Below are 27105 nucleotides of genomic sequence, written 5' to 3'. Positions count from 1 at the left end.
AACATATGAAAGTTGGTGGTTCCTTATAACATGAGACTTCAATATTCAAAAGGTAAGAGGTTTTAGGTTGTAGTTAATATAGCATTTATAGGACTATTTCTCTCTATACCATTTGTATTTCATATACCTTTGACTATTGGATGTTCTTATAGGCACTATAGTATTGCCAGTGTAACAGTGTAGCTTCCGTCCTCCTCCTCGCCCCTACCTGGGCTCGAACCAGGAACACATCGACAACAGCCACACTCGAAGCATCGTTACCCATCGCTCCACAAAAGCCTTGTAGCGCAAGGGGAATAACTACTCCAAATCTAAAAGCGAGTGACGTTTGAAACAGTATTAGCACACACCCAGCTAACTAGCTAGCCATTTCACATTGGTTACACCAGCCATTAGGCTGATAGGCTTGAAGTCATAAACAGCGCTGTGCTTGCGAAGAGCTGCTGGCAAAACGCACGAAAGTGCTGTTTAAATGAATGATTACGGGCCTGCTGCTGCTCAGTCAGACTGCTCTATCAAATCAGACTTCATTATAACACACAGAAATATGAGCCTTTGGTCATTAATATGATCGTTTCCGGAAACTATCATTTCGAAAACAAAACGTTTATTATTTCAGTGAAATACAGAACCGTTCAGTATTTTATCTAATGGGTGGCCTCCCTAAGTCTAAATATTCTTGTTACATTGCACAACCTTCAATGTATGTCATAATTACGTAAAATTCTGGCAAATTAGTTCGCAATGAGCCAGGCAGCCCAAACTGTTGCATATACACTGACTCTGCGTACAATGAACGCAAGAGAAATGACACAATTTCATCTGGTTAATATTGCCTGCTAAACTGGATTAGTAGTTATAACTAGTGATTATGATTGATTGTTTTTTATAAGATAAGTTTAATGCTAGCTAGCAATTTACCTTGGCTTCTACTGCATTCGCATAACAGGCAGGCTACTCGTGGAATGCAATGGTTAGAGCGTTGGACTAGTTAACTGTGCGGTTGCAAGATTGGAACCCTGAGCTGACAAGGTGAAAATCTGTCGTTCTACCCCTGAACAAGGCAGTTTACCCACAGTTCCTAGGCAGTCATTGAAAATAAGAATGTGTTAACTGACTTACCTAGTTAAATAAAAAGGTATAAAAAAATATATATTTTTAAACAATCGGAAATCGGCGCCCAAAAATACAGATTTCCGATTGTTATGAAAACTTGAAATCGGCCCTAATTAAATCGGCCATTCCGATTCATCGGTCGACCTCTAGTCTCTTCACAGTCCAAGTCCAGAACAGACAACGGGAGGCGCACAGTTCTACATAGAGCCATGACTACATGACTACTCCACATCAAGTAGACCACCCTCCCTATTGTATATAGTTCTGTCCTTGAGCTATTCTTGTCCTGTTTTATGTCATGTTTCATGTGGACCCCAGGAAGAGTAGCTGCTGCTTTAGCAACAGTTAATGTGGATCCTAATAAAATACCAAACCCATGCAAGCAGTAAAATTAGATTTAAAAAAAACAGAAAAATTTCCCTTATGGAACAGGGGGGACTGTGAAGCAACACAAACAGACACATGCATACACATGCACTATACACACACACATGGATTTTGTAATGTAGTTGTGGTAGTGGTGGAGTAGGGGCCTGAGGGCACACCGTGTGTTGTGAAATCTGTGAATGTATTGTAATGTTTTTAAAATTGTATAACTGCCTTCATTTTGACAGACTCCAGGAAGAGTAGCTGCTGCCTTGGCAGGAACTAATGGAGCTCCATAATAAATACAAATACTCACGCCAAACTGACTGACACCATCTCTGGTATGTTAGAGACTGATGCATCAGTCTGTGTGTCCTAGGCTTGTGGTGTGCCATGATACAAGGCTTTCCTGTTGTCAGACATACAGTGGGGCAAAAAAGTATTTAGTCAGCCACCAATTGTGCTAGTTCTCCCACTTAATAAGACGAGAGGCCAGTAATTTTCATCATAGGTACACTTCAACTATGACAGACAAAATGAGAAAAGAAATCCAGAAAATCACATTGTAGGATTTTTTATGAATTTATTTGCAAATTATGGTGGAAAATAAGTATTTGGTCACCTACAAACAAGATTTCTGGCTCTCACAGACCTGTAACTTCTTAAAGAGGCTCCTCTGTCCTCCACTCATTACCTGTATTAATGGCACCTGTTTGAACTTGTTATCAGTATAAAAGACACCGGTCCACAACCTCAAACAGTCACACTCCAAACTCCACTATGGCCAAGACCAAAGAGCTGTCAAAGGACACCAGAAACAAAATTGTAGACCTGCACCAGGCTGGGAAGACTGAATCTGCAATAGGTAAGCAGCTTGGTTTGAAGAAATCAACTGTGGGAGCAATTATTAGGAAATAGAAGACATACAAGACCACTGATAATCTCCCTCGATCTAGGGCTCCACGCAAGATCTCACCCCGTGGGGTCAAAATGATCACAAGAACGGTGAGCAAAAATCCCAGAACCACACGGGGGGACCTAGTGAATGACCTGCAGAGAGCTGGGACCAAAGTAACAAAGCCTACCATCAGTAACAGACTACGCCGCCAGGGACTCAAATCCTGCAGTGCCAGACGTGTCCCCCCTGCTTAAGCCAGTACATGTCCAGGCCCATCTGAAGTTTGCTAGAGAGCATTTGGATGATCCAGAAGAAGATTGGGAGAATGTCATATGGTCAGATGAAACCAAAATATAACATTTTGGTAAAAACTCAACTCGTCGTGTTTGGAGGACAAAGAATGCTGAGTTGCATCCAAAGAACACCATACCTACTGTGAAGCATGGGGATGGAAACATCATGCTTTGGGGCTGTTTTTCTGCAAAGGGACCAGGACAACTGAGCCGTGTAAAGGAAAGAATGATTGGGACCATGTATCGTGAGATTTTGAGTGAAAACCTCCTTCCATCAGCAAGGGCATTGAAGATGAAACGTGGCTGGGTCTTTCAGCATGACAATGATCCAAAATACACCGCCCGGGCAACGAAGGAGTGCTTCGTAAGAAGCATTTCAAGGTCCTTGAGTGGCCTATCCAGTCTCCAGATCTCAACCCCATAGAAAATCTTTGGAGGGAGTTGAAAGTCTGTGTTGCCCAGCAACAGCCCCAAAACATCACTGCTCTAGAGGAGATCTGCATGGAGGAATGGGCCAAAATACCAGCAACAGTGTGTGAAAACCTTGTGAAGACTTACAGAAAACATTTGACCTCTGTCATTGCCAAAAAGGGTATATAACAAAGTATTGAGATAACAAAAGTTTATCTACAAGTTATTTCCAAGTCCATGCTAGGTAAAGCTCCGCCTTATCTCAGTTCACTGGTCACGATGGCAACATCCACCCGTAGCACGCGCTCCAGCAGGTGTATCTCACTGATCATCCCTAATGCCAACACCTCATTTGGCCGCCTTTCGTTCCAGTTCTCTGCTGCCTGCGACTGGAACGAATTGCAAACATTTCTGAAGTTGGAGACTTATCTCCCTCACCAACTTCAAACATCTGCTATCTGAGCAGCTAACCGATCGCTGCAGCTGTACATAGTCAATCAGTAAATAGCCCACCTAATTTTTACCTCATCCCCATACTGTTTATATTTACTTACTTTTCTGCTCTTTTGCACACCAGTATCTCTACCTGTACATGACCATCTGATCATTTATCACTCCAGTGTTCATCTGCTAAATTGTAATTATTCGCCTACCTCCTCATGCCTTTTGCACACAATGTATATAGACTCTTTTTTTTCTACTGTGTTATTGACTTGTTAATTGTTTACTCCATGTGTAACTGTTGTCTGTTCACACTGCTATGCTTTATCTTGGCCAGGTCGCAGTTGTAAATGAGAACTTGTTCTCAACTAGCCTAGCTGGTTAAATAAAAAATATATAAAAGAATTGACCAAATACTTACTTTCCACCATAATTTGCAAATAAATTCATTAAAAATCCTACAATGTGATTTTCTGGATTTTTCTAATTTTGTCTGTCATATTTGAAGTGTACCTATGATGAAAAGTACAGGCCTCTCTCCTCTTTTTAAGTGGGAGAACTTGCACAATTGGTGGCTGACTAAATACTTTTTTGCCCCACTGTACATTGGCGCCTCTACTTCCTCTGCCATGTTTGTTGAGCAGCCAACATGAAACAAGCCAAGGTTACATGGTAATGTTTTACATCCTCTAGCTTGGACTCCCATCCAGAACACACGTCCCTTATTACCTCCAACACATCACATAGAAAACAAATGAACATAGCAGAATGACAAATGTATTAAATAGCAACATTGCTATATTCAGGTGGTTTCATCAAAAGATAAATAAAAAAAGGATGGAGGGAGGAGAAGAGCAAGAAGAAATGAGAGCGTCATCACTACTTACGTTTGGGTTCCCATCGGACGGTCAGAGGGGGGGTGAGGAACTCTGCTGCCTCCTCCATTCCACCCTGCCTAGAGGGAGTCCACGCTGTCACACTGCACGCATACGCCCCCATGTCCACGTCCTAACGGTACACACACACACACACCTTGTTAGCAGCTCTTGCTTTAATACAAACTTGTCTGTCTTACAAATGATTGTGCTTGAGGTACACACACACACACACCTACCTGTGTGCGTAGGAAGCGAAGCTTGAATGTATCCGGCTCTACTCGGGTCAGAACGATGGCACCAGACTCCAACCTATCATGGTACAGCGTCCCAGACTTCAGGTTGCCTTGGGCATCCAGGGAACCAATAGGGAGGGTGGTCTGTGTGGTTGTCAGGCGGTCGCCGGGTGGACCAGGAAGTGGTGTGTACTCCCAGGCCACGCCCAGTCGGCCCCCTGCAAGGAAGTGAGTGATGTTGGTCACATGACACGCCAGCTCTGTGGGGTCACCTGTGACCTGCGGGGCCGACGAGAGGGTAAGGGTCACTGCAAAATTAGGCTCTGGAGGGAGTGACAGAAAGATGGGGGGGGGGGGGGGAAAGAGAGCGAGAAACATTAATAAACACTCTAAATGTCAGTACAAACACTCTAAATGTCAGTACAAGGGACATGGTGAAATAACATCCACGGTAATGTTGACTCCTGCTGTATACAGAACCAGATCAGTTAAAAATGAATAATCTGGAAGCCACTTCACATCCACTAAGGTAGTGGTGAGCAGAGCTCTTCCCTGTCTGTAGCCATGAATCCAATGGGTGGTGTGTGTGCGCCCGTTAGGGATGTGTATGGTTATCTGAATACCCGATGGGGGGTGGTGTGTGTGTGTGTGTGTGCGCGCGTTAGGGATGTGTATGGTTATCTGAATATCTGATGGGGGGTGGTGTGTGCGCGCGTTAGGGATGTGTACGGTTATCTGAATATCTGATGGGGGGTGGTGTGTGCGTGCGTTAGGGATGTGTACGGTTATCTGAATATCCGATGGGTGGTGTGTGCGCGTTAGGGATGTGTACGGTTATCTGAATATCCGAGCGGGCGTTAGTATTCAAATAATCGGGAGCAATAATTTTGTCAGAGAAAGTGTTTCAAGTATTTTTCCAAGGTAAAATATCCATGTGACATTCTTATACCATGACCTTTCAAATGATGAATTTAATAAAAACAAACTTTAATGTAATTCATGACATGCGCCCCATAAAAGACTGGTAGCCAACCGGTAGCCTTTACGTGTGTAGCTTGTTGTTAATGTTGGCCAATCAAAGAGGCTCAATGTGTAGCAAGTGGAATGAGAGTTCACTAATGCAGTGCAAGATAGAACAAAAATATCCAACAGGTAGGCTGTCTTATCTGAATGGGGTTGGGGAGAAAGCACAGCATATGGCCTCAATTAGCCTAGCTAGCAATAGCTGGCTAGCTAGCTTCTAGGCTCCTGCAATCAAGACAGGTATTGATATATGGGATGATAAATTGCTTCTACACGTTAGCCTGTGTTGGCTGTAGTTGCGTTGCCTTGGGTACTCGTCTCGCTAGCCCCCATCTCACTGGTCCCTCAGCAGAGCAACAGAGCATCAGCCTCTCTCCTTCCCACAGCAGTGCTCAGGTTAAAAACCTAAGCAATAAATAAATAATACTTTTTGTATTACGAATATCTGACAAATTCATGATACTTATTCGAATAGTGAAATTATTTTTAAACCCCATTCCTAGTGTGTGTGTGTGTGCGCGCGCAAATGGGGCAGTCAGGCTTCTCAAACACAGTGTATCAGTGTGAAACGAACGAGGCTTTTACACACCACACACAGTGTATCAATGTTAAGTGTCAGTAGCGGAGTGTGTGTGGGGTCTCAGTAGGTGATGGGGCTGGTATCTCAGTCAGACCTCTATTCTACAGATTGTCCCTTTATGCTCCAATGAACAGGGAACACACATATTCCTTGCTCTCGATTAGTGTGTGTGTGTGGTCGTGGGTTTTCCACGTTGTGTCATTTGGACGTCACAGGGGCTGAATCATGCACCATCTGCTACCCTGCTGTGAGGATCATCACAAGATCATCTGTGAAAATCCTCTTTCCTTTGTGAGGAGAGAATCCCCGCCAATTACCCATGTGCCCATTCCTCCGCTTTCATCCCCCTTTCTCACACACACCGTAGCTCCATTAATAGACCAAAAGGAAGACACACTGCAGAACGACTCAAACACATTTCCTGCTAATGGCCTACAAATGGAACGAAACATACATTTGAACAAACTCATGTGCACAGGTGCACACCCACCCACCCCTACTTACCCAAGACCGTTTAAACTGAGGCATTATGCACAGGACAAGAGCTGTTCCAGGGCCATTTGTTAAGGGAATTGAAAGCTGAAATATAGTCCACCCAGTAGAGAGCTGATACCAGGCACTGAAGAACACTACTCTGCTCTGACGAAGAAGGTAATGGCCCTCAACAAAAACAAAAGACTGATGCACATTTTGAAACCGAACAACACTAGGTTTCCATTAGCCTGGCTGTGGTTCCCAACTGGTTGGTATGGACCATAGAGATGTAGAATACATTAAATGTTCTTCATACATATGCATGTAATTATATGGACCTACTGCTGTGTTGTGGTTGTGGCTAAACACTGGGATGCTATGCACTCTAGCTAGAACCACAGTTCTGTTTACTTGAAAGGTTGTATTGAAAAACAGACATGGTTTGGGTATAGCCTAGCACAGCATAGGGATTGACAACCACTGATCTACAAACTAACCATATGCAGGATTATGTGCTTGCTTGCCTTAAAGAGTGTGACCTATAAAAAAAAAACTACAAGCACATACACATTCGCTGAACAGACAGACACTTCGGAGGACATTTCAGTTGATTAAAAGCTCTCATAAAACCAGTTTGCGTTTCAATTGATTTGGATCAGACCTGTCTTAGGGTTGTGTCAGCATGGGCAAGCTGACGCAGTGTTAACTGCCAGATATCTCTGGGGGGGGTGTGTGTGTGTGTGAGACTCACTGTTAATACAGGTCTGGAGTGTCAACGGTAAACACAGCCTGGCCTGTGTTTGAAATAGGTCATTCAATCTTACGTCAGAACGAAGTTCAGGTAAGAACATAAAATGTGTTGTACTTTGACCTCGTACAGTAAGGGAACAATATACTTCAGCCACCATGTTTCCCTGGGAGCTAAGAGTGAGACACTGACATTTGAGTGTGGAGTTCTGCTCCGTTTTCAAGTGTTTTGTTGTGTTACCATAGAGATACCATTCACTTACAACAGACAGGAACTACCTGACCATCTGAACTCGAGAGACGTTTACTAACGTACTAGAGTTCACCTGTTCATACAGACTACCACACAAACGAGACGTAACTAATGAAATGCTGTATATTTCATGAAAATATTTCAACATTGGTGCCGATAAATAATAAAACACACCCAAGCGTACGTGTCTGCACACACACACACACACACACACCTAATATAGTTAGTGTGTCACACACACAGCGACACAAACTAAAACGCCAAGGGGAGATTTAATTATTAGGACAGAGCAAGCAGGTGTTCTATCTGGAGTGAAGACAGAGACAGATGGGTGAGCGAGGCGAGAGAAAAGGAGAGGGAGAGAGAAAGAAAAGGGACTAAGCATGTTCCAAGGAATGTTCTCAGAGGACTCTCTCCACTGCCAAGAAGCTCCGGCCTTCATCGGAGGGTCTCTGGTTTCACTGGTGTGTTTGGTGTGTGTCTGTGTTGAACCAGATATGACCCAGAGTGCATTCCTCCACTCAGTCTCCACCCTGTCAACACCCTCCATCACTTTTCCTCCACTCCCTCAGCTGAAAGCAGCCACTGAGCATCCTGAAGCCTGACTCAAGACATGAAGGTGACATGGAGAGAGAACCAGTGGTGGTTGGTGCCGTTTATGATGAGGGAGAATGATCATTTATTAAATGATCGAAGCACCTTATTTTCTGTTACAGCATATTGGATTCACCCAGCTCAATGTAACATTGATAGGTTTAGGCTACTACATGATACTCTAATCTTCCCTATCCCCATCATGAGTTTGCCACAACCGAGCCTATGACTGGAAGTCAACATAGGTGCGCAGGTCGAGGTCATTTTTTGTAATCAAGGTGAGAGACAGTGACGCATTCAATACCACCTTCCACACTCTTGACTGCATCTAGCTGATCTAGGGTGTGAATCATTCGTACACCATGGTGCTACCCTACAGAGTGCTGCTGAGGCTACTGTAGACCATTGCAAAACATTGCGTTTTAATCAATGATTTGGTGAATATATTTTGTATTGTTTTATCTAAAAAGTGTAACATTCAAGTTTAACGGTTTATTTTTAATGAAACTCACTGAGGATGGTCCTCCCCCTCCTCTCGGGAGCCTCCACTGGAGAGAACCCATTGAACTCTATGGTGACTCTGGGTGATTGTATGGGAGAGGTAACACAGCACTAACACCACAGGGGGGGGGTTGTAGGACGGAGGAAGAACAGCAACTTAAAGTTGTAACATGTCACTTTTTGGGCGAAAAGACCAAATTCACATAGAAATGAGAGTTATAGATCTGTCATCCTCATTGAAAGTTTTGGCATCTTTTAATTTGGTTTTGTGCAACAGCCTCAAACAACTAAAAACAAGATTTTGGGCTATTGAAAAGGTGTGGTACAGTGTGATTATCTACAGAATGACTGCTTGCTTTGTCACAAACTGAAATTAGGCAAACTATTTGAATATTAGCAAACAGGATTTCTGCATATTGCACCTTTAAGTAAAGTTCATTAAGTGTGTGTGTGCACGCGTGTAACCACAGGAGGCTGCCGAGGGGAGAACGGCTCATAATAATGGCTGGAATTGAATAAATGGAATGATAAACACTTGGAAACCATGTTTATGTTACCAATCCTTTGAATCCGTTCCAGTGATTACTATGAGCCGTCCTCCACAACTAAGGTGCCGTGCCACCTGTGGTGTGTGTGTGTCATGCTTCCGTCATCATTGTGACATACAGTACCTATTGTTGTGATGGACTGCAGATATAGAGTCAAAGAATAGTACCAATCAGTCAAGGAAAGGAGACGCACCAGGGTAGCCCACTCTGTAGCTCCATAGGGGATTAGAAGGACACAGTGACTTCCAACTCTTTATACTACACCTCTACTGTTGGACAGAGGTTTATAGTGGTATCCTGGATAGAGTGTGTGTGCACACGTTACTACATACAGTGCATTCAGAAAGTATTCAGACCCTTCGTCTTTTTCCACATTTTGTTGGGTTACAGCATTACTCTAAAATGTATTAAATAGTCCCCCCCTCAATTTACACACAATACCACATAATGACAAAGCATTATGGGGTATTTTGCTATTCAGATATATTTTTTATAAATGAGCAAAAACAAATAAACAAATATCACATTTACATAAGTACTCAGACCCTTTACTCGGTACTTTGTTGAAGCACCGTCGCCAGCGATTACAGCCTCAATTCTTTTTGGGTATAACGCTACAAGTTTGGCAAACCTGTATTTTGGGAGTTTCTCCCATTCTTCTCGGAAGATCCTTTCAAGCTCTGTCAGGTTGTATGGGGAGCGTTGATGCACAGCTATTATCACATCTCTCCATTGATGTTCGATCAGGTTTAAGTCAAGGCTCTGGCTGGGCCACTCAAGGACATTGAGATTTGTCCCTAAGCCACTCCTGGTTTGTCCTGTGTTGTCTTGGCTGTGTGCTTAGGGTCATTGTCGAGATAAGATGAACCTTCAACCTAGGTCTGGAGGTAATGAGAGCTCTGGAGCAGGTTTTCAACAAGGATCTCTGTACTTTGCTCAAAGGGTCTGAATACTTATTTACATAATGTAGTTTTAATGTATAATAAATGTGCAAACATTTCTAAAACCATGTTTTTGCTTTGTCATGGGTATTGTGTGTAGATTGCTAAGAAGCTTGTTTTATTTAATCAATTTTAGAATAAAGCTGTTGCGTAACAAAATGTGGAAAAAGTCAAGTGGTCTGAATACTTTTCAAAGGCACTGTATACTACCATTTCCTCAGCGTAGTAGGTCTGAATTTCATGGGATTTGGGTGCGAGTGTGAATGTCTGGGTGTGTGTGCGTGGGTCTTCCAGACGTAGGCACAGTTCATCTTTCATTGATGTCTGGCCTTTCCTACGACCCTCTCCCACTAGGCTTAACCCAGGGCACTTCTCTCAACATGCACAATGGCAGACAGAAAACAGACATCTAGTATCCACCAACACCTACATTCAGTTGGTGAGTCTGTTGGTGTAGGGCTCTGTGATACTAGAGGGGAACTCCTACACTCTGGCTACGCATTCCTTTCCTCCATGACCGTTTTCACTGCACAGCGGTGTGTGTGTGTGTGTGTGTGACAGAGGAGCGTCAGGTTTGGGACTCTAGAGAACCAGCACCAGGCAGACCTAGTTCCAGAGCAGATTTAACCCCACAGCTACTGCAGCACAAACAGCTGCTGTGTAGAGCATTCAAGATCTGATTTCTAAGATGGTTTCATACACTAGGAGCAGTGGGGTTGCTTATTATCATGCTAACCCAATGGACTTTATGGCATTTCCTCACACAGAAATACAACACGTAGCCTAAAGCAGCGATTCTCAACTGCTGGATCGCGACGCAAATTTAGGTCACAGGAGGTTTCTTCAGAGTGTCAATATAAAACTCTAAGCAATGCTACTTTGGTTGATTTTGGAAGTCTCAAACCAGTGAGTTTATTACTGTTAGGTTCTAATTTTCAGTGTAAAAACACACTATAAAAGCTCAAACCAAGTTTATTCTTCCCAGAGGGCCAATGCAGCTGCATTAGACAAAGATACTTCACACAAGCACTGATATTGAACCCTTTCTCCTATGTTGAGCCTACCCCTACACATCTGAGCAAACATTGTATCTTTCTTGCTAGGCAGGAAACTAAGTGATACGGGCCATAAACCTCTCTCTCACTTAGCGTGACCTGGGCCCCTTTCAATCACTAATCCATGGCTCTCTCCCCTTATCAATGCCTGCCACGTGATCATTTTCCCTGCACTCAGTACATTCCAAGCTTAACCACCAACTTCTGGTGTAGCCCCTCAGCTATGACACTCCTCAGGTCTATATTACAACAAATGATGAACAACATTTAAAGTTCAGAAATCCAAACCTATCATTAACATTCTTCACCAAGAATATAGGGCAATATTTAATTAATGACAATGAGAGGTTGGAATGTTGTTCCCTTTTCATATAATTGCTACATTTACTATCTATATAACATTTTAAAAATCCAGATTGTATTTTGTCAATTTTTTTTGCGATGAGAATATTGGGTCGGGACTGAGACAACCTGATTCAATTTGGGTCCCGAGGAAAAACCAGTTGAGAACCACTGGCCAAAAAGGTCATGAAAATCTATACCAAACTTAGAGGGATGACATGAACTTATCCATTGGAAAATGTTCTGCTACAGTGGTCACTAATGAATTCCTACACGACCACCCACACACACAGGATGGCATGAGTGACGCCCCGGCACCTTGAACCTGTCAGGTCATATACACCCTACACCACCGCTTAGGTCCCAGAGCAACCATGCTGTCATTGTAAATAAGAATTTGTACTTAACTGACTTGCCTGGTTAAATAGAGAGCGGGAGCGAAACAGGGTGTAAAACCAGAGAAAGGAGTTAGCTAGGCCTTAACAGGCATGAATAATCAATATTTTTCACTGTGGGGGCAGGTATGTCAGAAAAAAGGCTTGTCTAATGGATAGGCTCACTCTGCGGGTGCCTGTGTGTGGGGGGGGGGGGGTTCGTTCCTGTGTGTCCCTGTGTAGGACAAGGCATCACTAATGTACTGCCATGGTGAAGCATGTGTGTTCAAAGTAAGCCTAGTGAGAGGCCAATGCTATTAATAGTATGTTAGATATGGTAATCTTGGTTGGACTGCATTTCAAGACCTGAAAAACATACAGTAGATATTTTAACAGCACTTTCACTCACTGATCTGTGTGACTAGAACTTGTACTGGGTTGGAGGTCTTCTCTGCAGCCTGGTACCATCTTCCTCCTCCTCCTCCTCCGACCCAGGCCCGGACCCTACAGGAGTACATCCCCTTGTCAGACCCCCTTACCCCCCTCACCACCAGCCTAAACTCCCCTGGCCCCGTCCGCTCCAGCCCCACAGAGGGGGACCCGTTTGAGACCAACCCGTCACGGCCCAGGCTGACCGCTGTGCGTCCGTCCACAAGCCAGGTGACCTCCAGGGCCAGGGAGGCCAAGTTACCCGCGGAGACGAGGCAGGTGAGGGTCAGGGTGTCGTCCATGTTGAGCGTGGTGTTGGACTTGGCCACAACAGACAGGGAACGAGCTGGAAGGCGCAGGGAGAAGACAAAATGGCTGCCATTAGAACCAATAAACAAGGAAACAACCCCTAGGTCCTAACTGCTAGACACCTGTAGAACTGGACCGGTTGGATAAGTAGAAGCAATATGGTGAAAATATAGAACACTCCAGCACAGTTGGATATGGAAATACAAGTACTCTACACATCAAGAGAAGACGGAGTAGAAGGGATTCAACATGTAAAACTTGATTAAAACCATCCAGATCAAAAGAACCAACAGTGAGAAGTTGAAAGACCCACATATAGAAGAAGATCAAGGATTACTATTTATTAAAAAGCCAATTTCAAAAGCTTTAGAACCCACAAAATGTCAAGTATAAATGGGTAACAATTAAAAGTGAATATACGCCAAGAATGATTTAGGCTAAATGTTAAGAGTTTCAAAGCTATGGAAGGAAAAGTCAAATTAAAACATGATACGACTCATGACTCCAGAGACTGAACTGAAGTGAAACCATTTTGAGGGGGTTATATTTCTCAAATTAAATCCTGGATACTGCTACTATAGGAGACTGGGATATCTGGTAGGTGAGATGACTTCACTATGCATATTTAGACAAGAGAGCCAGGACAAAGGCCCCTGTTAGACTTCTCCAATCCTCTTTACCTTAGCATCTCAGTAGACAGTCAATAGTGGCTGCATGGCTACACTAGTCTGTACTTAGATACAGCATGTAAAGGAAGGCCCTGTCCCTCCATGTTGTCTTCCTGCTAAGCTAGTCCCTCTGACTCTCACCCCATTTTAAAATCACTCACCATGTAGGAGAGGTTTCGGGGGATATGGTGTCCCAGGCAACCACTGTGTGTGTCAGGGGTTCCTCACACACCCAGGGATAAAGGCCTGACAGGGGGAGGGCCTGAGATGGATCTCTAGGTCAAGAGCCTCTCCAACACAAAGAAATGCTGCTAGGCTAAAACAAAGTAGGGGCCATAGAAACGACAACCATCCCCCAGATCCCTCTCTCTCAGCTGGTCCTAACCCTTCGATATTTTTACATCTGTAAGGTGGAAGCCATATTGTGGAAGCTCCATTGCACTGCTTATACCAATCCAGACCGTACAGATCTGCAAATATCTCGGGGTTAAGGTCAAAGGGGAGTGATTTAGGATCGGCTGAATGTTTCACACGCTAAAGTACATACAAAACACACCCCATCCCCTTTACCTGTAGGTGTGACTGCCACAGCTCCCATCTCCACAGTCTTCTCCACGATGTTCTTCCACTGACCCCCTTCCTCGTGAATCCATTCCCTCCCTGTGCACACGTACATCCCTGAATCAGCCTGCGTCACCCCGGCAACAACCAATCCAAATGCCCCATCTCTGCGAATAGCCAATCGGAGCCCTCCGTCAGCGTAGCGCTGGGCGGAAGCACTTCCTGTGACCACATCCCCATCTGGGCCAACGGTCAGGATGTCCACCAATGGGATACCTGGTCTCCGTAGAGACCAGGTGACGGACAGGTAGGTGGGATCAGTGAAGTGGCGGGTGACGTTGCAGGAGAGGGTGATGTCGCCACCCTCGGGGACCACGGGCTCTGGGGCCTCCGGGGCCACCTTCAGGGTGTTAGCAATGACTGTAGGGAAAGGACAGACGGTTACACACACTCCTAGCGTCGTTAATTTGCTGCTTCACTACAGCGGCGTGGTTCTTTACTGCATGTTAAATCTCATAGTGACAGAGAAGGCTAACAGATGTTGCCGTAAGCCAACAACATTTCAACATGTCATCATGTTCGTTCATCTTCAGAGTCATTACTGCTTTTATAATCCATGAAAAATATAATAGATGTAAAGCTTACATGTGCGCATCTTCCTTATCTGCCCATTTTCCTAACCCCCCCGCTCCAACACACACGCAAAAAAACACACGGTTTTTAGGCTGTCAGTGAGGGGTGCTGCTGTCAACAGTATGTGTAAGGAGGGTTTAGATTTGATAATCACATCAGAGGAGAGAGAAGCCCTGTTTACTCTGAACCTCACAGCTGAATAAACAGAAGAGAAATAAAGGGGGGGGGCAGTGAGAAAGAGCGAGAGACAGGCATTATATGCCTGTCGCAATGTCTGTTCATCTCACTCCCTCTCTTACCCTCTTCCTCACTCCCCCAGCCTCTAAACAAGAATGATACTGTGCTTTGAAGTGTTCATATTCTGATGAACTTTCTTACTCTAAGCTTAGTTAGTTGCCATTCTACCAAGTCTTTGATATTGGACTTAGTGTCCTGGAGCTGCCAAATCACTGTCACACTCATCAGTTAAACATCCCCCCCCAACTAGCTAAACATATTCCTGTCTATATTCCTGTCAGAAAGCCATTATTAATGTTGAATGTGCTGAAAGCCATTCAGTGGATCATGAACAGTTGTCATAGCAGAAGCAGCATTCAGTCTGTTCAGGGAGGGAGCAAAGAATTGTCAGTGGTGTGTCTGTGAGTACAGTGCATTCTGAAGTATTCAGAACACTTTACTTTTCCACAGTCTTATTCTATAATGGATTAAATTGTTTGTTTCCCTTAATCTACACACAACACCACATAATGACATAGCCTAGAAGACTTGAGGCTATGATGCTACAAGCTTGGCACACCTGTATTTGGGGAGTTGGTCCCATGCAGATCCTCTCAAGCTCTGTCAGGTTGGATGGGGAGCGTTGCTGCACAGCTATTTCACGTCTCTCCAAATACGTTCAAATCGGGTTCAAGCCGGGCTCTGGCTGGGCCACTCAAGGACATTGAGACTTGTCCCGAAACCACTCCTGTGTCGTCTTGGCTGTGTGCTTAGGGTCATTGTCCTGATGGAAGGCAAACCTTTTCCCCCAGTCTGAGGTCCTGAGCACTCTGGAGCTGGTTTGCAAGGATCTACGCTCCGTTCATCTTTCCCTCAATCCTGACTAGTCCCTCAGTCCCTGCCGCTGATAAACATCCCCACAGCATGCTGCTGCCACCACCATGCTTCACTGTAGGGATGGTGCCAGGTGTCCTCCAGACATGATGCTTGGCATTCAGGCCAAAGAGTTCAATCTTGGTTTCATCAGACCAGAGAATCTTGTTTCTCATGATCGGAGTGTCTTTCGGTGCCTTTTGACAAACTCCATGCAGGCGGTCATGTGCCTTTTACTGAGGAGTGGCTTCCGTCTGGCCACTCTACCATAAAGGCCTGATTGGTGGAGTGCTACAGAGAAGGTTCTCCCATCTACACAGAGGAAATCTGGAGCACTGTCAGAGTGACCATCAGGTTCTTGGTCACCTCCCTGACCAAGGCCCTTCTCCCCGATAGAGCTGGCCGCCCGGCCCAGGAAGAGTCTTGGTGGTTCCAAAAACTTCTTCCATGTGTTCCTGCGGACCTTCAGTGCTGCAGAAATGTATTGGTACCCTTCCCCATATCTGTGGCTCAACACAATCCCATCTCAGAGCTCTACAGACAATTCCATCGAACTTATGGCTTGGTTTTTCCTCTGACATGCACAGTCAACTGTAGGACCTCATACAGACATGGCCAATCAATTTAATTTACCACAGGTGGAATCCTATCAAGTTGTAGAAACATCAAGGATGATCAATGGAAACAGGATGCACCTGAGCTCAATTTCAAGTCTCATGACAAAGAGTCTGAATACTTATGCAAATAAGGTATTTCCATATATATATATATATAAAAATAAAATAAATATTTGCATAAGTATTCAGACTCTTTGTTATGAGACTTGAAATTGAGCTCAAGTGCATCCTGTTTCCACACACACATATTTTACAGTTGAAGTCAGAAGTTTACATAAATGAGTTAATGACTACAACCTAAGTGTTTCAACCCCTCCACAAATTTCTTGTTAACAAACTACAGTTTTGGCAAGTCGATTAGGACATCTACTTTGTGCATGACAAGTAATTTTTACAACAATTGTTTACAGACAGTGAAATAATCGATCACAATTCCAGTGAGTCAGACGTTTACATACACGAAGTAGACTGCTTTAAACAGCTTGGAAAATCCCAGAAAAATGTCATGGCTTTAGAAGCTTCTGATAGGCCAATTGACATAATTTGAGTCGATTAGAGGTGTACCTGTGGATGTATTTCAAGGCCTACATTCAAACTCAGTGCCTCTTTGCTTGACATCATGGGAAAATCAAAAGATATCAGCCAAGACCTCAGGAGAGAGAAAAAAAAAAAAAGAAAAAAAATATTGTAGACCTCTTGGGAGTTCATCCTTGGAGCAATTTCCAAATGCCTGACGGTACCATGTTCATCTGCACAAACAATAGTACACAAGTATAAACATCATGGGACCACATCGCCGTCATACCGCTCAGAAAAGAGACGCTTTCTCTCTCCTAGAGATGAACGTACTTGGTGCAAAAAGTGCAAACCAATCCCAGAACAGCAAAGGACCTTGTGAAGATGCTGGAGGAAACAGGTATAAAAGTATCTATATCCACAGTAAAACAAGTCCTATTTTGACATAACCTGAAAGGCCGCTCAGAAAGGAAGAAGCCACTGCTCCAAAACAGCCATAAAAAAAAGCCAGACTACGGTTTGCTACTGCACATGGGGACAAAGATCATACTTTTTGGAGAAATGTCCTCTGATCTGATGGAAACAAAAATAGAACTGTTTGGCCATAATGACCATCGTTATGTTTGGAGGGAAAAGGAGAGGCTTGCAAGCCAAAGAACACTATCCCAACCGTGAAGCACGGGGGTGGCAGCATCATGTTGTGGGGGAGCTTTGCTGCAGGAGGGACTGGTGCAATTCACAAAATAAATGGCATCACGAGGGAGGCAAATTATGTGGATATATTGAAGCAACATCTCAAGACATCAGTCAGGAAGTTAAAGCTTGCTTGCAAATGGGTATTCCAAATGGACAATGACCCCAAGCATACTTCCAAAGTTGTGGCAAAATGGCTTAAGGACAACGAAGTCAAGGTATTGGAGTGGCCATCACAAAGCCCTGACCTCAAAAATTTGTGGGCAGAACTGAAAAAGCGTGTGCAAGCAAAGAGGCCCACAAACCTGACTCAGTTACACCAGCTCTGTCAGGAGGAATGGGCCAAGATTCACCCAACTTATTGTGGGAAGCTTGTGGAAGGCTACCCGAAACGTTTGACCCAAGTTAAACTATTTAAAGGCAATACAACCAAATACGAATTGAGTGTATGTAAAACTTCAGACCCACTGGGAATGTGATGAAATAAGTCACACTATTATTCTGACATTCAACATTCTTAAAATAAAGTGGTATTCCTAACTGACCTAAGACAGGGAATCTTTACTTGTATTAAATGTCAGGAATTGTGAAAAACTGCATATTAATGTATTTGGCTAAGGTGCATGTAAACTTCCGACTTCAACTGTATACACACACGTGAAAATAAATATGAAAAACCTGTTTTTGCTTTGTCATTATGGGGTAACGTGTAGATTGAGGAAAAAAAACACTTAATCAATTTCAGAATAAGGCTGTAACGTAACAAAATGTGGAAGAAGTCAAGGGGTCTGAATACTTTTCGAATGCACCGTATACATGTCAAGGCCACTTCAGTTGGAAGAAAAAAATGATAGACAAGCGAGTCAAGCAAACACAAAACTGAAAGTGTTGGTGGAGAATGCGGTTTGTGTCGACACACCCATAGGAGAGGTCAGTAGACTGGTATGAAGAGTCACCTGTGTAGGTGAGGCAGAGTAAACTAATTTACACTACTTGGTGTTACATCAATGGATCTCACTGTACTGTGTATACAAACCGTCTACTAGTTCAACTACATCACCATGAAACATTGTTTTACAGCACGGCTACAAGCAGCACTAAAAATCACCTACTAGTTCAAGAGCACTTAGATTTTACAATATAATCTCACCCCTCTACCTGTTCCAGCTCTCCTCGTCAGCACAATTCACCACTAAGCCTCTTTCTTTTCCTCTCCCTCAGCTCACTGTTCAGAACAGGGCAACAGTCAGCTCAACAGAAATAACAACCCCCATTTGACATGAGATAAATACACCCATCTGGCATCTGCTCTCCGTGTGTGTGTGTGTGTGTGTGTGTGTGTGTGTGTGTGTGTGTGTGTTAGAAGACTGAACATGTGTGAACATGAGTGAAATCAACACTTGATCACCTCTCACTAGTGTTTCCCCAAAGCAGCAGATCTCGGAACCGGTTTTCCCTCCCCAAAGCAGATTAGCATAATTGGGGTTAAAAGTTACATAGCTGATCCTGAACCAGTCCATGTATGGAAAGTGCAGCTGTGTCCATGTAAGTGTACTGTAGTGTATACAGTATATAAGCAGACACGTGTGTGTGTGTGTGTGGTCTGACAAACACACCAGCTTAAGAGAGCGAGCCATGTGTAAGCAAGGGATATGAGCCGCGTTCAATAGATCACACGAACCACAATCACAGCAAGAGGACATGAACACACACACACACGCGCTGTATGGGTCTTCACAGCCAGCCAACCTCAGTATGTAAACTAGAAGTCATAATGGAGGTCTGACTAATCTAGTTTGAAGTTAATACAGTTCTCCTAAATGTATATACGGTGATTCCACACTGATGGTTAAGACGTCTATAAGTCTCTCTCATACTCGTGTCTGACCCACCTTTGAGCGTGACCCCTGCGTCGTAGTTCCCGCTGAAGACAGAGTCCGTACTGGGTGTACTGCAGAGGTACTTGGCACTGTCTGATGACCTCACTTCCCGTATCCTCAGCTCCACCACGCTGTCCCCCAGCCGCACCACGCTCAGGTCACCACTGGCCACCCGGTCGCTTAGCGACACATCAGAGTAGTTTGGTTCGAAGGTGGAGATTACATGGATAGACGCCGCCTCCCCCTGCTGCATGGTCCAATCAAAATCCTGCTCCCTGGGCCCCTCATAGTCAGTGACATCACAACGCAGTGAGACAGGTTGGCCCTCCACACGGAGCAGAGGGCCAGGGGACACAGACACCACCCTGGCATGGGATACACCTAGAAAGAACACACACATGTCATTGACAGATACATAAAATTAGCAAAATCCCCCACACAATGACAGCGTTCCTACCACATCAGACTTCCTTAGCTAACCTCTTGAAAGTCTCTCTGCTTAACAATACACATACAGTTGAGAGATACATGGATATATTTAGCACAGGGCAGGCTAAATATACACTTAGATACTACCTTTGGTTTGATTCCTCTGATTCTAAACCCACAGTGTGTGTGTGTGTGTGTGGGTGTGTGTTCTATAAAAACGCCCACATATTGACACCTGAACCTTTGCGTCGCTGCACTCAATGGGTGAATCAATAATCTGAAGTGGTTCCTCTCCTTGTCTCCTTTCCTTTATTCCCACTGACATATAGTAACAGGTGAAAGCAAAGCCTATGGTAACATTTTTAAACTGGAGTAGAAGGAAAGCCACAACAGACCATTTAGACGCACGCATACAGAGAGACAGTCTTGCTAGAGAAGGGAACAGCCTAGACCACTTACTCTAGCTAGAGAGAGAAGACCTATATAAAGTACAGGCTTGTTTGGATGGGCATCGGGGAAAGAGCAGCAAACATGCACACACACCAGGCTTGTCTGAACAGGCTGAGGGGAAGAGCGTGCACATGCCATGGCCAGCATGGAGCAACACATGCTCCCCCACCCACAAGCACACACACCAGGCTTGTCTGAACAGGCTGAGGGGAAGAGCGTGCACATGCCATGGCCAGCATGGAGCAACACATGCTCCCCCACCCACACACACCAGGCTTGTCTGAACAGGCTGAGGGGAAGAGCGTGCACATGCCACAGCCAGCATGGAGCAACACATGCTCCCCCACCCACACACACACACACCAGGCTTGTCTGAACAGGCTGAGGGGAAGAGCGTGCACATGCCATGGCCAGCATGGAGCAACACATGCTCCACCACCCACACACCAGGCTTGTCTGAACAGGCTGAGGGGAAGAGCGTGCACATGCCACGGCCAGCATGGAGCAACGCATGCTCCCCCACCCACACACACACACACAACAAACCAAAGAACAGTATCAGGAAAAATGGTAGAGGTCAGCTCATTTGGCAAGAACAAAGTGACGATGCACCAGCAGCTTTCAAAAGAACGACCCCACAGCCCAGAAATAGTCCCTGTTAAATCCCAACTGGAACAACCAAAGAGCAAAGCCTTCTGGGAACATTTCCATCACACTCTACTCCTAATGGTAACGTTGGCCGCATTCCAATATGATCCTACACCACTGCCTTAGTTGGACCCTTAGTGATTAACATATCACTTCAAAGCACCTTGTTGACATACAGTACACTTAACCCTTTTTCCTGTCCTAGCGTGTTGGGACACTCAAGGAACTGGAGAAATAGACATTTGAGGGAAGGTGGTCCATAAAACATTGCTGGAACAGTCTGGTTCTGGGGGTGTCATCTCTTTGACTTACCCTACGTCATAAGAGAAGGGATATTATATTGGCCGGACACCACTTAGGAGTGTGACTAATATTAGCACCCAACTCTTAAGTAACTCTTATCCAAACAAACAGTCGGAGTCGTAGGGCCACAGAGTAAACAAGCAATATGAGACAGCCCAGTTGAGGAAAGTGGAGAGATTTAACTGGTCAGGTGGTCTATGAGTAGTAGATCATGGATTTACCACATCGGAAAGACCAACGGAATCATACAGCATCTGAACAGTCTTCCTGCTGTGTTCATTCTACAAACCTGAATAACGCAGGCTATCGGAAGCTCGCTCAAACACACACACAAATGGAAGAATGGGCAGTAGTAGCCCATTCATAGGTGCCAACTACTTTCGGGCCTATTCACGATAGCATCTTCTGACCCGGGAAGTTTTGTTCAGAGCCCCGACGCTTGCTCTAACATTAACACGCATCGCTTGCGGTATGGTTGTGTCGACATAACGCATCTTTCATATATAAATATATCATTTTAAAAAGTTGAAATTACTACACACCTTTTTGGGGTTAATGTTCCCACATGGCCATATCACTTGTTTACAGAAGACATAAGTGGCCACCTATGCTAATTAGCAGTCTAGTATCCCCGAACGAACACCTGTTTGTAATCTGAGGAAGTATAGTTTGTCAACTAGAGACACAGATTGTTGATCTGTGCAAAACTGCTGCATGAAGTCCATCTTTTTTTTTTTTTTTTTTAGATTCCTTCTTGCCAATATGAAAAGGGGCATATGAGCATATTTTGCAAAAATTCTTAAAACACTGCTGAAACTCACACACAGAGAAGGGTTTTGGAGAGCTAGGGCAGTAGTACGTCATCAACATGTTTGGGGAGGTGTGCATGTATTTATTATTTAGGACAGGGATGTCAAACTCATTTTCATTGTTTTTGGAGTTTGATACTCTGACTGTCTAGACTTCATTTGTGATTTTCTGCAAACTGGAGAGCCAATAAATTAATGTAGGTCCATTATCATTTCTACAGTTGATGGTTTTAGTAATAAAAGTACATTAATATATTAAGTTTGTATATTAAATACATTTACTCAAACCACCCGTGTGCAGTATATTTGACACCCCTGGTTTAGGCTATAGACCTAAAAATCATCAGCATGCTTCATATCGACTGGCGCCAAGCCAAACTGTTAGGAAAAATCAAATGTGTGCTCATGTACTCCCGTATAAAGACCTTAGCTTGAAAAAGTGTCATTAATTGACGTTTTTGCCATGGAGATCTTAGTCACGCAATTTTATACTAAAGAAAAATATGAATGCAACAATTTAAAATGATTTACTGTGTTACAGTTCACAAGGAAATCAGTCAATTTAAATTAATTAATTAGGCTTTAATATGGATTTCACATGACTGGGAATACAGATATGCATCTGTTGTCATGGATCAGAAAACCAGTCAGTATCTGGTGCGACCACCATTTACCACACAGTGCGACGTCTCCTTCACATTGAGTTGATCAGGCTGTTGATTGTGGCCTGTGGAATGTTGTCCCACTCCTCAAATGGCTGTGCAAAGTTGCTGGATAATTGGCGGGAACTGGAGCACGCTATCATGAACGTCAATCCAGAGCATCCCAAACATGCTCAATGGGTGACATGTCTGGTGAGTATGCTGGCCATGGAAGAACTTGGACATTTTCAGCTTCCAGGAATTGTGTACAGATCCTTGTGGCATGAGGCTCTGCAATATAATGCTGAAACATGAGGTTACGGTGGCGGATGAATGGCACAACAATGGGCCTCAGGATCTCGTCACGGTGTCTCTGTGCATTCAAATTGCCATCGATAAAATGCAATTGTTTTTGTTGTCCGTAGCTCATGCCTGCCCATACCATAACCCCAACACCACGAGGCACTCTTCACAACATTGACATCAGCAAACCACACACCCACACGATGGCGTACACGTGGTCTGCGGTGAGGCCCGGATGGAGGACAATGGAGGGGCTTAATGGCGATGGCAATTCGATGCATGTACAATCCACCATCTGCATTGGCCGTGCAGTATTTACAGTGATATGGCCTCTGCAGATGTCTGGGCATTCATACTCCTTGCGGTTCGCCGAACAGTGCAGAGTGGTGTACGGAAAGCCAGTACGAGCTCATTTTGGCCTCTGTGTGCCATTGTAATTGCATCACAGCAGAAATAGGCTCTTATGGTAGAGAAATTAACATTAAGTTATCTGGCAACAGCTCTGGTGGACATCCCTGCAGTCAGCATGGCAATTACACGCTCCCTCAAAACATATGTGGCCCTGTGTTGTGTGACAAAATGGCACATTTTAAAATCGCATTTTATTGTTCCCAGCACAAGGTGCACTTGTGTAATGATCATGGCGTTTAATCAGCTTCTTGATATACCACACCTGTCAGGCGGATGGATTATCTTGGCAAAGGAGAAATGCTCTCTAACAGGGATGGAAACAAATTTGTGCACCAAATTTGAGAGTAAAGATTTGTGTGTATGGAACATTTCTGGGATCTTTTATTTTTTATCATTAAACATGGGGCCAACACTTTACATGGACACTGAACAGAAATGTAAACGCGACATTAACTACGCTGTTTGGTGCAGTATTTCAGTTAAAATAAAGTGTATGAATACACTTTGAATGACAGACTTTTCTGCAGAATCCATACTGACCAGTCACGACGAAATGGCGTAGACTCCGGCTTGCCTCAAGAAAAATCCCCCAAAGAAAAAAATATATATCTTTATAATATGCACGAACTCTTCTGAACGGTTTCGGCTGGGAACCATGCGGAAGCCTTTAAAGCCGTAGGAAAGGGCGGACGGGCACACACCCCTGCTCCATGAAGGCGGGAGACATGTTAACTGGAGACATTTGATCATCTCAAGGTACCACACTAATTTAAACTCAGCCGCTCACACAAACAATGGCACAGGGAAGCCTTATGCGACGCAGAGTATACGTTGCCAGACACACACACACTCCCCATCCTACACCGTTGTGAAATAAAATGGGTCCGGTCAACTAAACGAAAAGGATATTCCTGCCTTGATCACTGAGATCTGTTATTAGTCATTGGTTAGCATAAGTCCATCAGTGGTGGACAGTGCTCCAGTCCAAATTCAACTACATTAGTTAAATTGTCAACTGATCAAGGGGGTCTATGCGAATTGGACGGCTATCCATCGCGTGTTATGGTGCCTCCACGTAACTGGACCATTGTCAGTGGTTGTCATCTTATCTTTTGATTAATTTAATGACATCAATTATCTCGCTCGTTCTCCTTTGATTGAACGATTAAAAGTTTCGACTGGGATTTAAGGCTCAAGAGCTGAAATGGAAGATTGCCACACACCCTCATCTGTGACCAACCACGGTAGCCTACATGTAACTAGGAAGTTGGGCGTGGGAAAATCTATTCATATATTAAAAAAGGTTCGTTTTGGAAAAACTCAGTCATGCCATTAATTTAGGAGAAACAGCATGATCAGTAAAAATCTGTTGATAGCGTTGCCTTTAAATTAATTTGACTAATTACTTTGTCAATGGGGATTCAGGTTAAGTGAAAACGTGCCCGCGTGTACATGTCAATCTAATATGTTCCACTAAACGACAGCACACGCGTTATGACGATATTATCAGACCGTTTGACAACACTTTTTCAAATATAACTTACCCATCGATAAAAACAAGAGTAGAAGAGATAGATGTTCCATCCTGCAAATTCGCGTCTTTTTAACTCCCAGTTCGTTCCTTTGTCATTAAAATCCGCCACGGGTGAAAGGAGTCCTCTCGGACCTTCAGTTCAAAAACCCAACCACCGGCGACCTCTCAGAAATCCTCAAAAAGCTGTCTACGAGAACCGACACTGGCGAGTAGACGTTCGGATATCCGTTAAATGGACGTGCGTACAGTGAAAGTCCACTGGTTTGGTTTTGGAGAGGGAGGGAACAACGTTGCCGTGTCCGGAAGTCAGTTTTTGGAGGAGGGGAGTAGCGGAGGGATTTTCACAGGTAGCTCTGTCTCATCTCATGTGGTCTCACTAGTGGCTATTTGGAGCTGAATAATAGGCATACAGAATATCATCATCGATACAGTATGTGTAACGTTACACGGAACCCAAACCGGCTGCGCGCAGGCGCTATCATGCATACATTTATTTTGTCCCCCTACACAAACGCGATCACGATACGCAGGTTAAAATATCAAAACAAACTCAACCAATGCCATCAATTTGGGGACAGGTCGAAAAGCATTAAACATGTATGGCAATTTAGCTAGTTAGCTTGCACTTGCTAGCTAATTTGTCCTATTTAGCTAGCTTGCACTTGCTAGCTAATTTGTCCTATTTAGCTAGCTTGCACTTGCTCGCCAATTTGTCCTATTTAGCTAGCTTGCTGGTGCTAGCTCATTTGTCCTGGGATGTAAACATTGAGTTGTTATTTTACCTGAAATCCGAGGATTAATCCACACATAAAACGGTCAACCGAATCGTTTCTAGTCATCTCTCCTCCTTCCAGGCTTTTCAATCTTTGAATTTATATATTGATTGCATATAAACTTTCATAGTATTACCACGACAACCGGCAAAACATTTAATCTTTCAATCACCTACGTGGGTATAACCAATGAGGAGATGGCACGTGGGCACCTGCTTCTATAAACCAATGAGGAGATGGGAGAGGCAGGACTTTCAGCTCGATCTGCGTCAGAAATAGGAATGACTTCTATTTTAGCCCTTGGCATTGCAGACGCTGGGTGCAATAATTGATTAACGTAGATTCCTAAATTTATTTTGCAAAGCTAGCAGTGTAGTCAGGGTATTAGCCTATTGAAATTATGCTGTCAGATCATTTCACATCTACAAGGGGCCACTAAGAGGTGTGTAGTTTCAAGTTTTAAAGGGGAATTTAACTCAAAAATTATATTTTCATTAATCCACTGTTGATACAGTCCTAAAATGTCTGGCATGTCAGCAGTCAAGTTGTCAAGATATTATTTGTCAATGGTGAGTCTAATCCTGAATGCTGATTGGGTAAAACCGCATTCCAGCCGGTGTCTATTCCACAAGTTACTGCAAGCTACATCTATGATGTTAAAGTGCCTATTTACTGTGTTCCATCTGACTGCGCAATCCACTGTCTCATTAGCCCAGCCAGGCAATTTATAAAGATGATCTCCACTATAAAAAGCATATAGATATTATCTCACATTTATTTTAGACTAACATTTATTTATCAACAGCGGAGATTTGTACAAACCTTGCTGTCTGTCTCTCTGACATTTGCAATATTGTTTCAATGTTGAAATTAGTTCTCCAGTTGTCGCATAATAATGAACATGTTGGGATGAGACAGACAGGCAGGCACCTTTTCTCAGCCAGTCGAAATCATGAATCAGCATAATTTTTGTGTATTTCTATTGACTGGGTCACGTACATAGATACAGAACAGAAAGACTTAACTACTGGGTCACGTCTCTGGCAACCAAACCAATAAAACAAACTACCAGCCGGCTTGGGTAGCAACCCCGGATTTATGTCGGGACTATATTTTGTGGACGGAAGGATGAAATAGTATGAATAAATTAATCAAAATATATATTTTTATTAATATATGTAAATTATTATTTGAATATGTTGGTAATCCGTTGTATAAAAGTGATAATGCCCTCGAAGCTGGTGTTTGGAAGATATATTGGCATGCCTCATGATTTTTTATTTTAACCTTTATTTGTCGCTGCAGCTGTACATAGTCCATCGGTAAATAGCCCACCCAATT

At 43.8% G+C, this 27105-nt stretch overlaps 1 protein-coding gene across 1 annotated transcript in view; it reads right to left on the bottom strand.

Moving 5' to 3' along the window:
- Positions 1-25298, bottom strand: part of LOC109890355 (prostaglandin F2 receptor negative regulator) — a 46585-nt gene extending 21287 nt beyond the window's left edge. The window contains exons 1-6 of the mRNA XM_031824109.1: positions 25002-25298; positions 19476-19844; positions 14045-14455; positions 12478-12843; positions 4640-4959; positions 4413-4533 (exon numbers count right to left, since the gene is read on the bottom strand). Of these exons, the coding sequence (XP_031679969.1) occupies positions 4413-4533; positions 4640-4959; positions 12478-12843; positions 14045-14455; positions 19476-19844; positions 25002-25041 (1627 nt within the window). The 5' untranslated portion in view covers positions 25042-25298. The remainder of the gene's footprint in view (positions 1-4412; positions 4534-4639; positions 4960-12477; positions 12844-14044; positions 14456-19475; positions 19845-25001) is intronic.
- Between the last annotated feature and the right edge of the window lie 1807 nt (positions 25299-27105).

Source organism: Oncorhynchus kisutch, linkage group LG5, assembly GCF_002021735.2.
Source record: "Oncorhynchus kisutch isolate 150728-3 linkage group LG5, Okis_V2, whole genome shotgun sequence".
In the NCBI taxonomy this organism is placed as follows: domain Eukaryota; kingdom Metazoa; phylum Chordata; class Actinopteri; order Salmoniformes; family Salmonidae; genus Oncorhynchus; species Oncorhynchus kisutch.
Note: the sequence above shows the minus strand (reverse complement) of the source record. Positions and strands in the feature narration are given on the sequence as shown.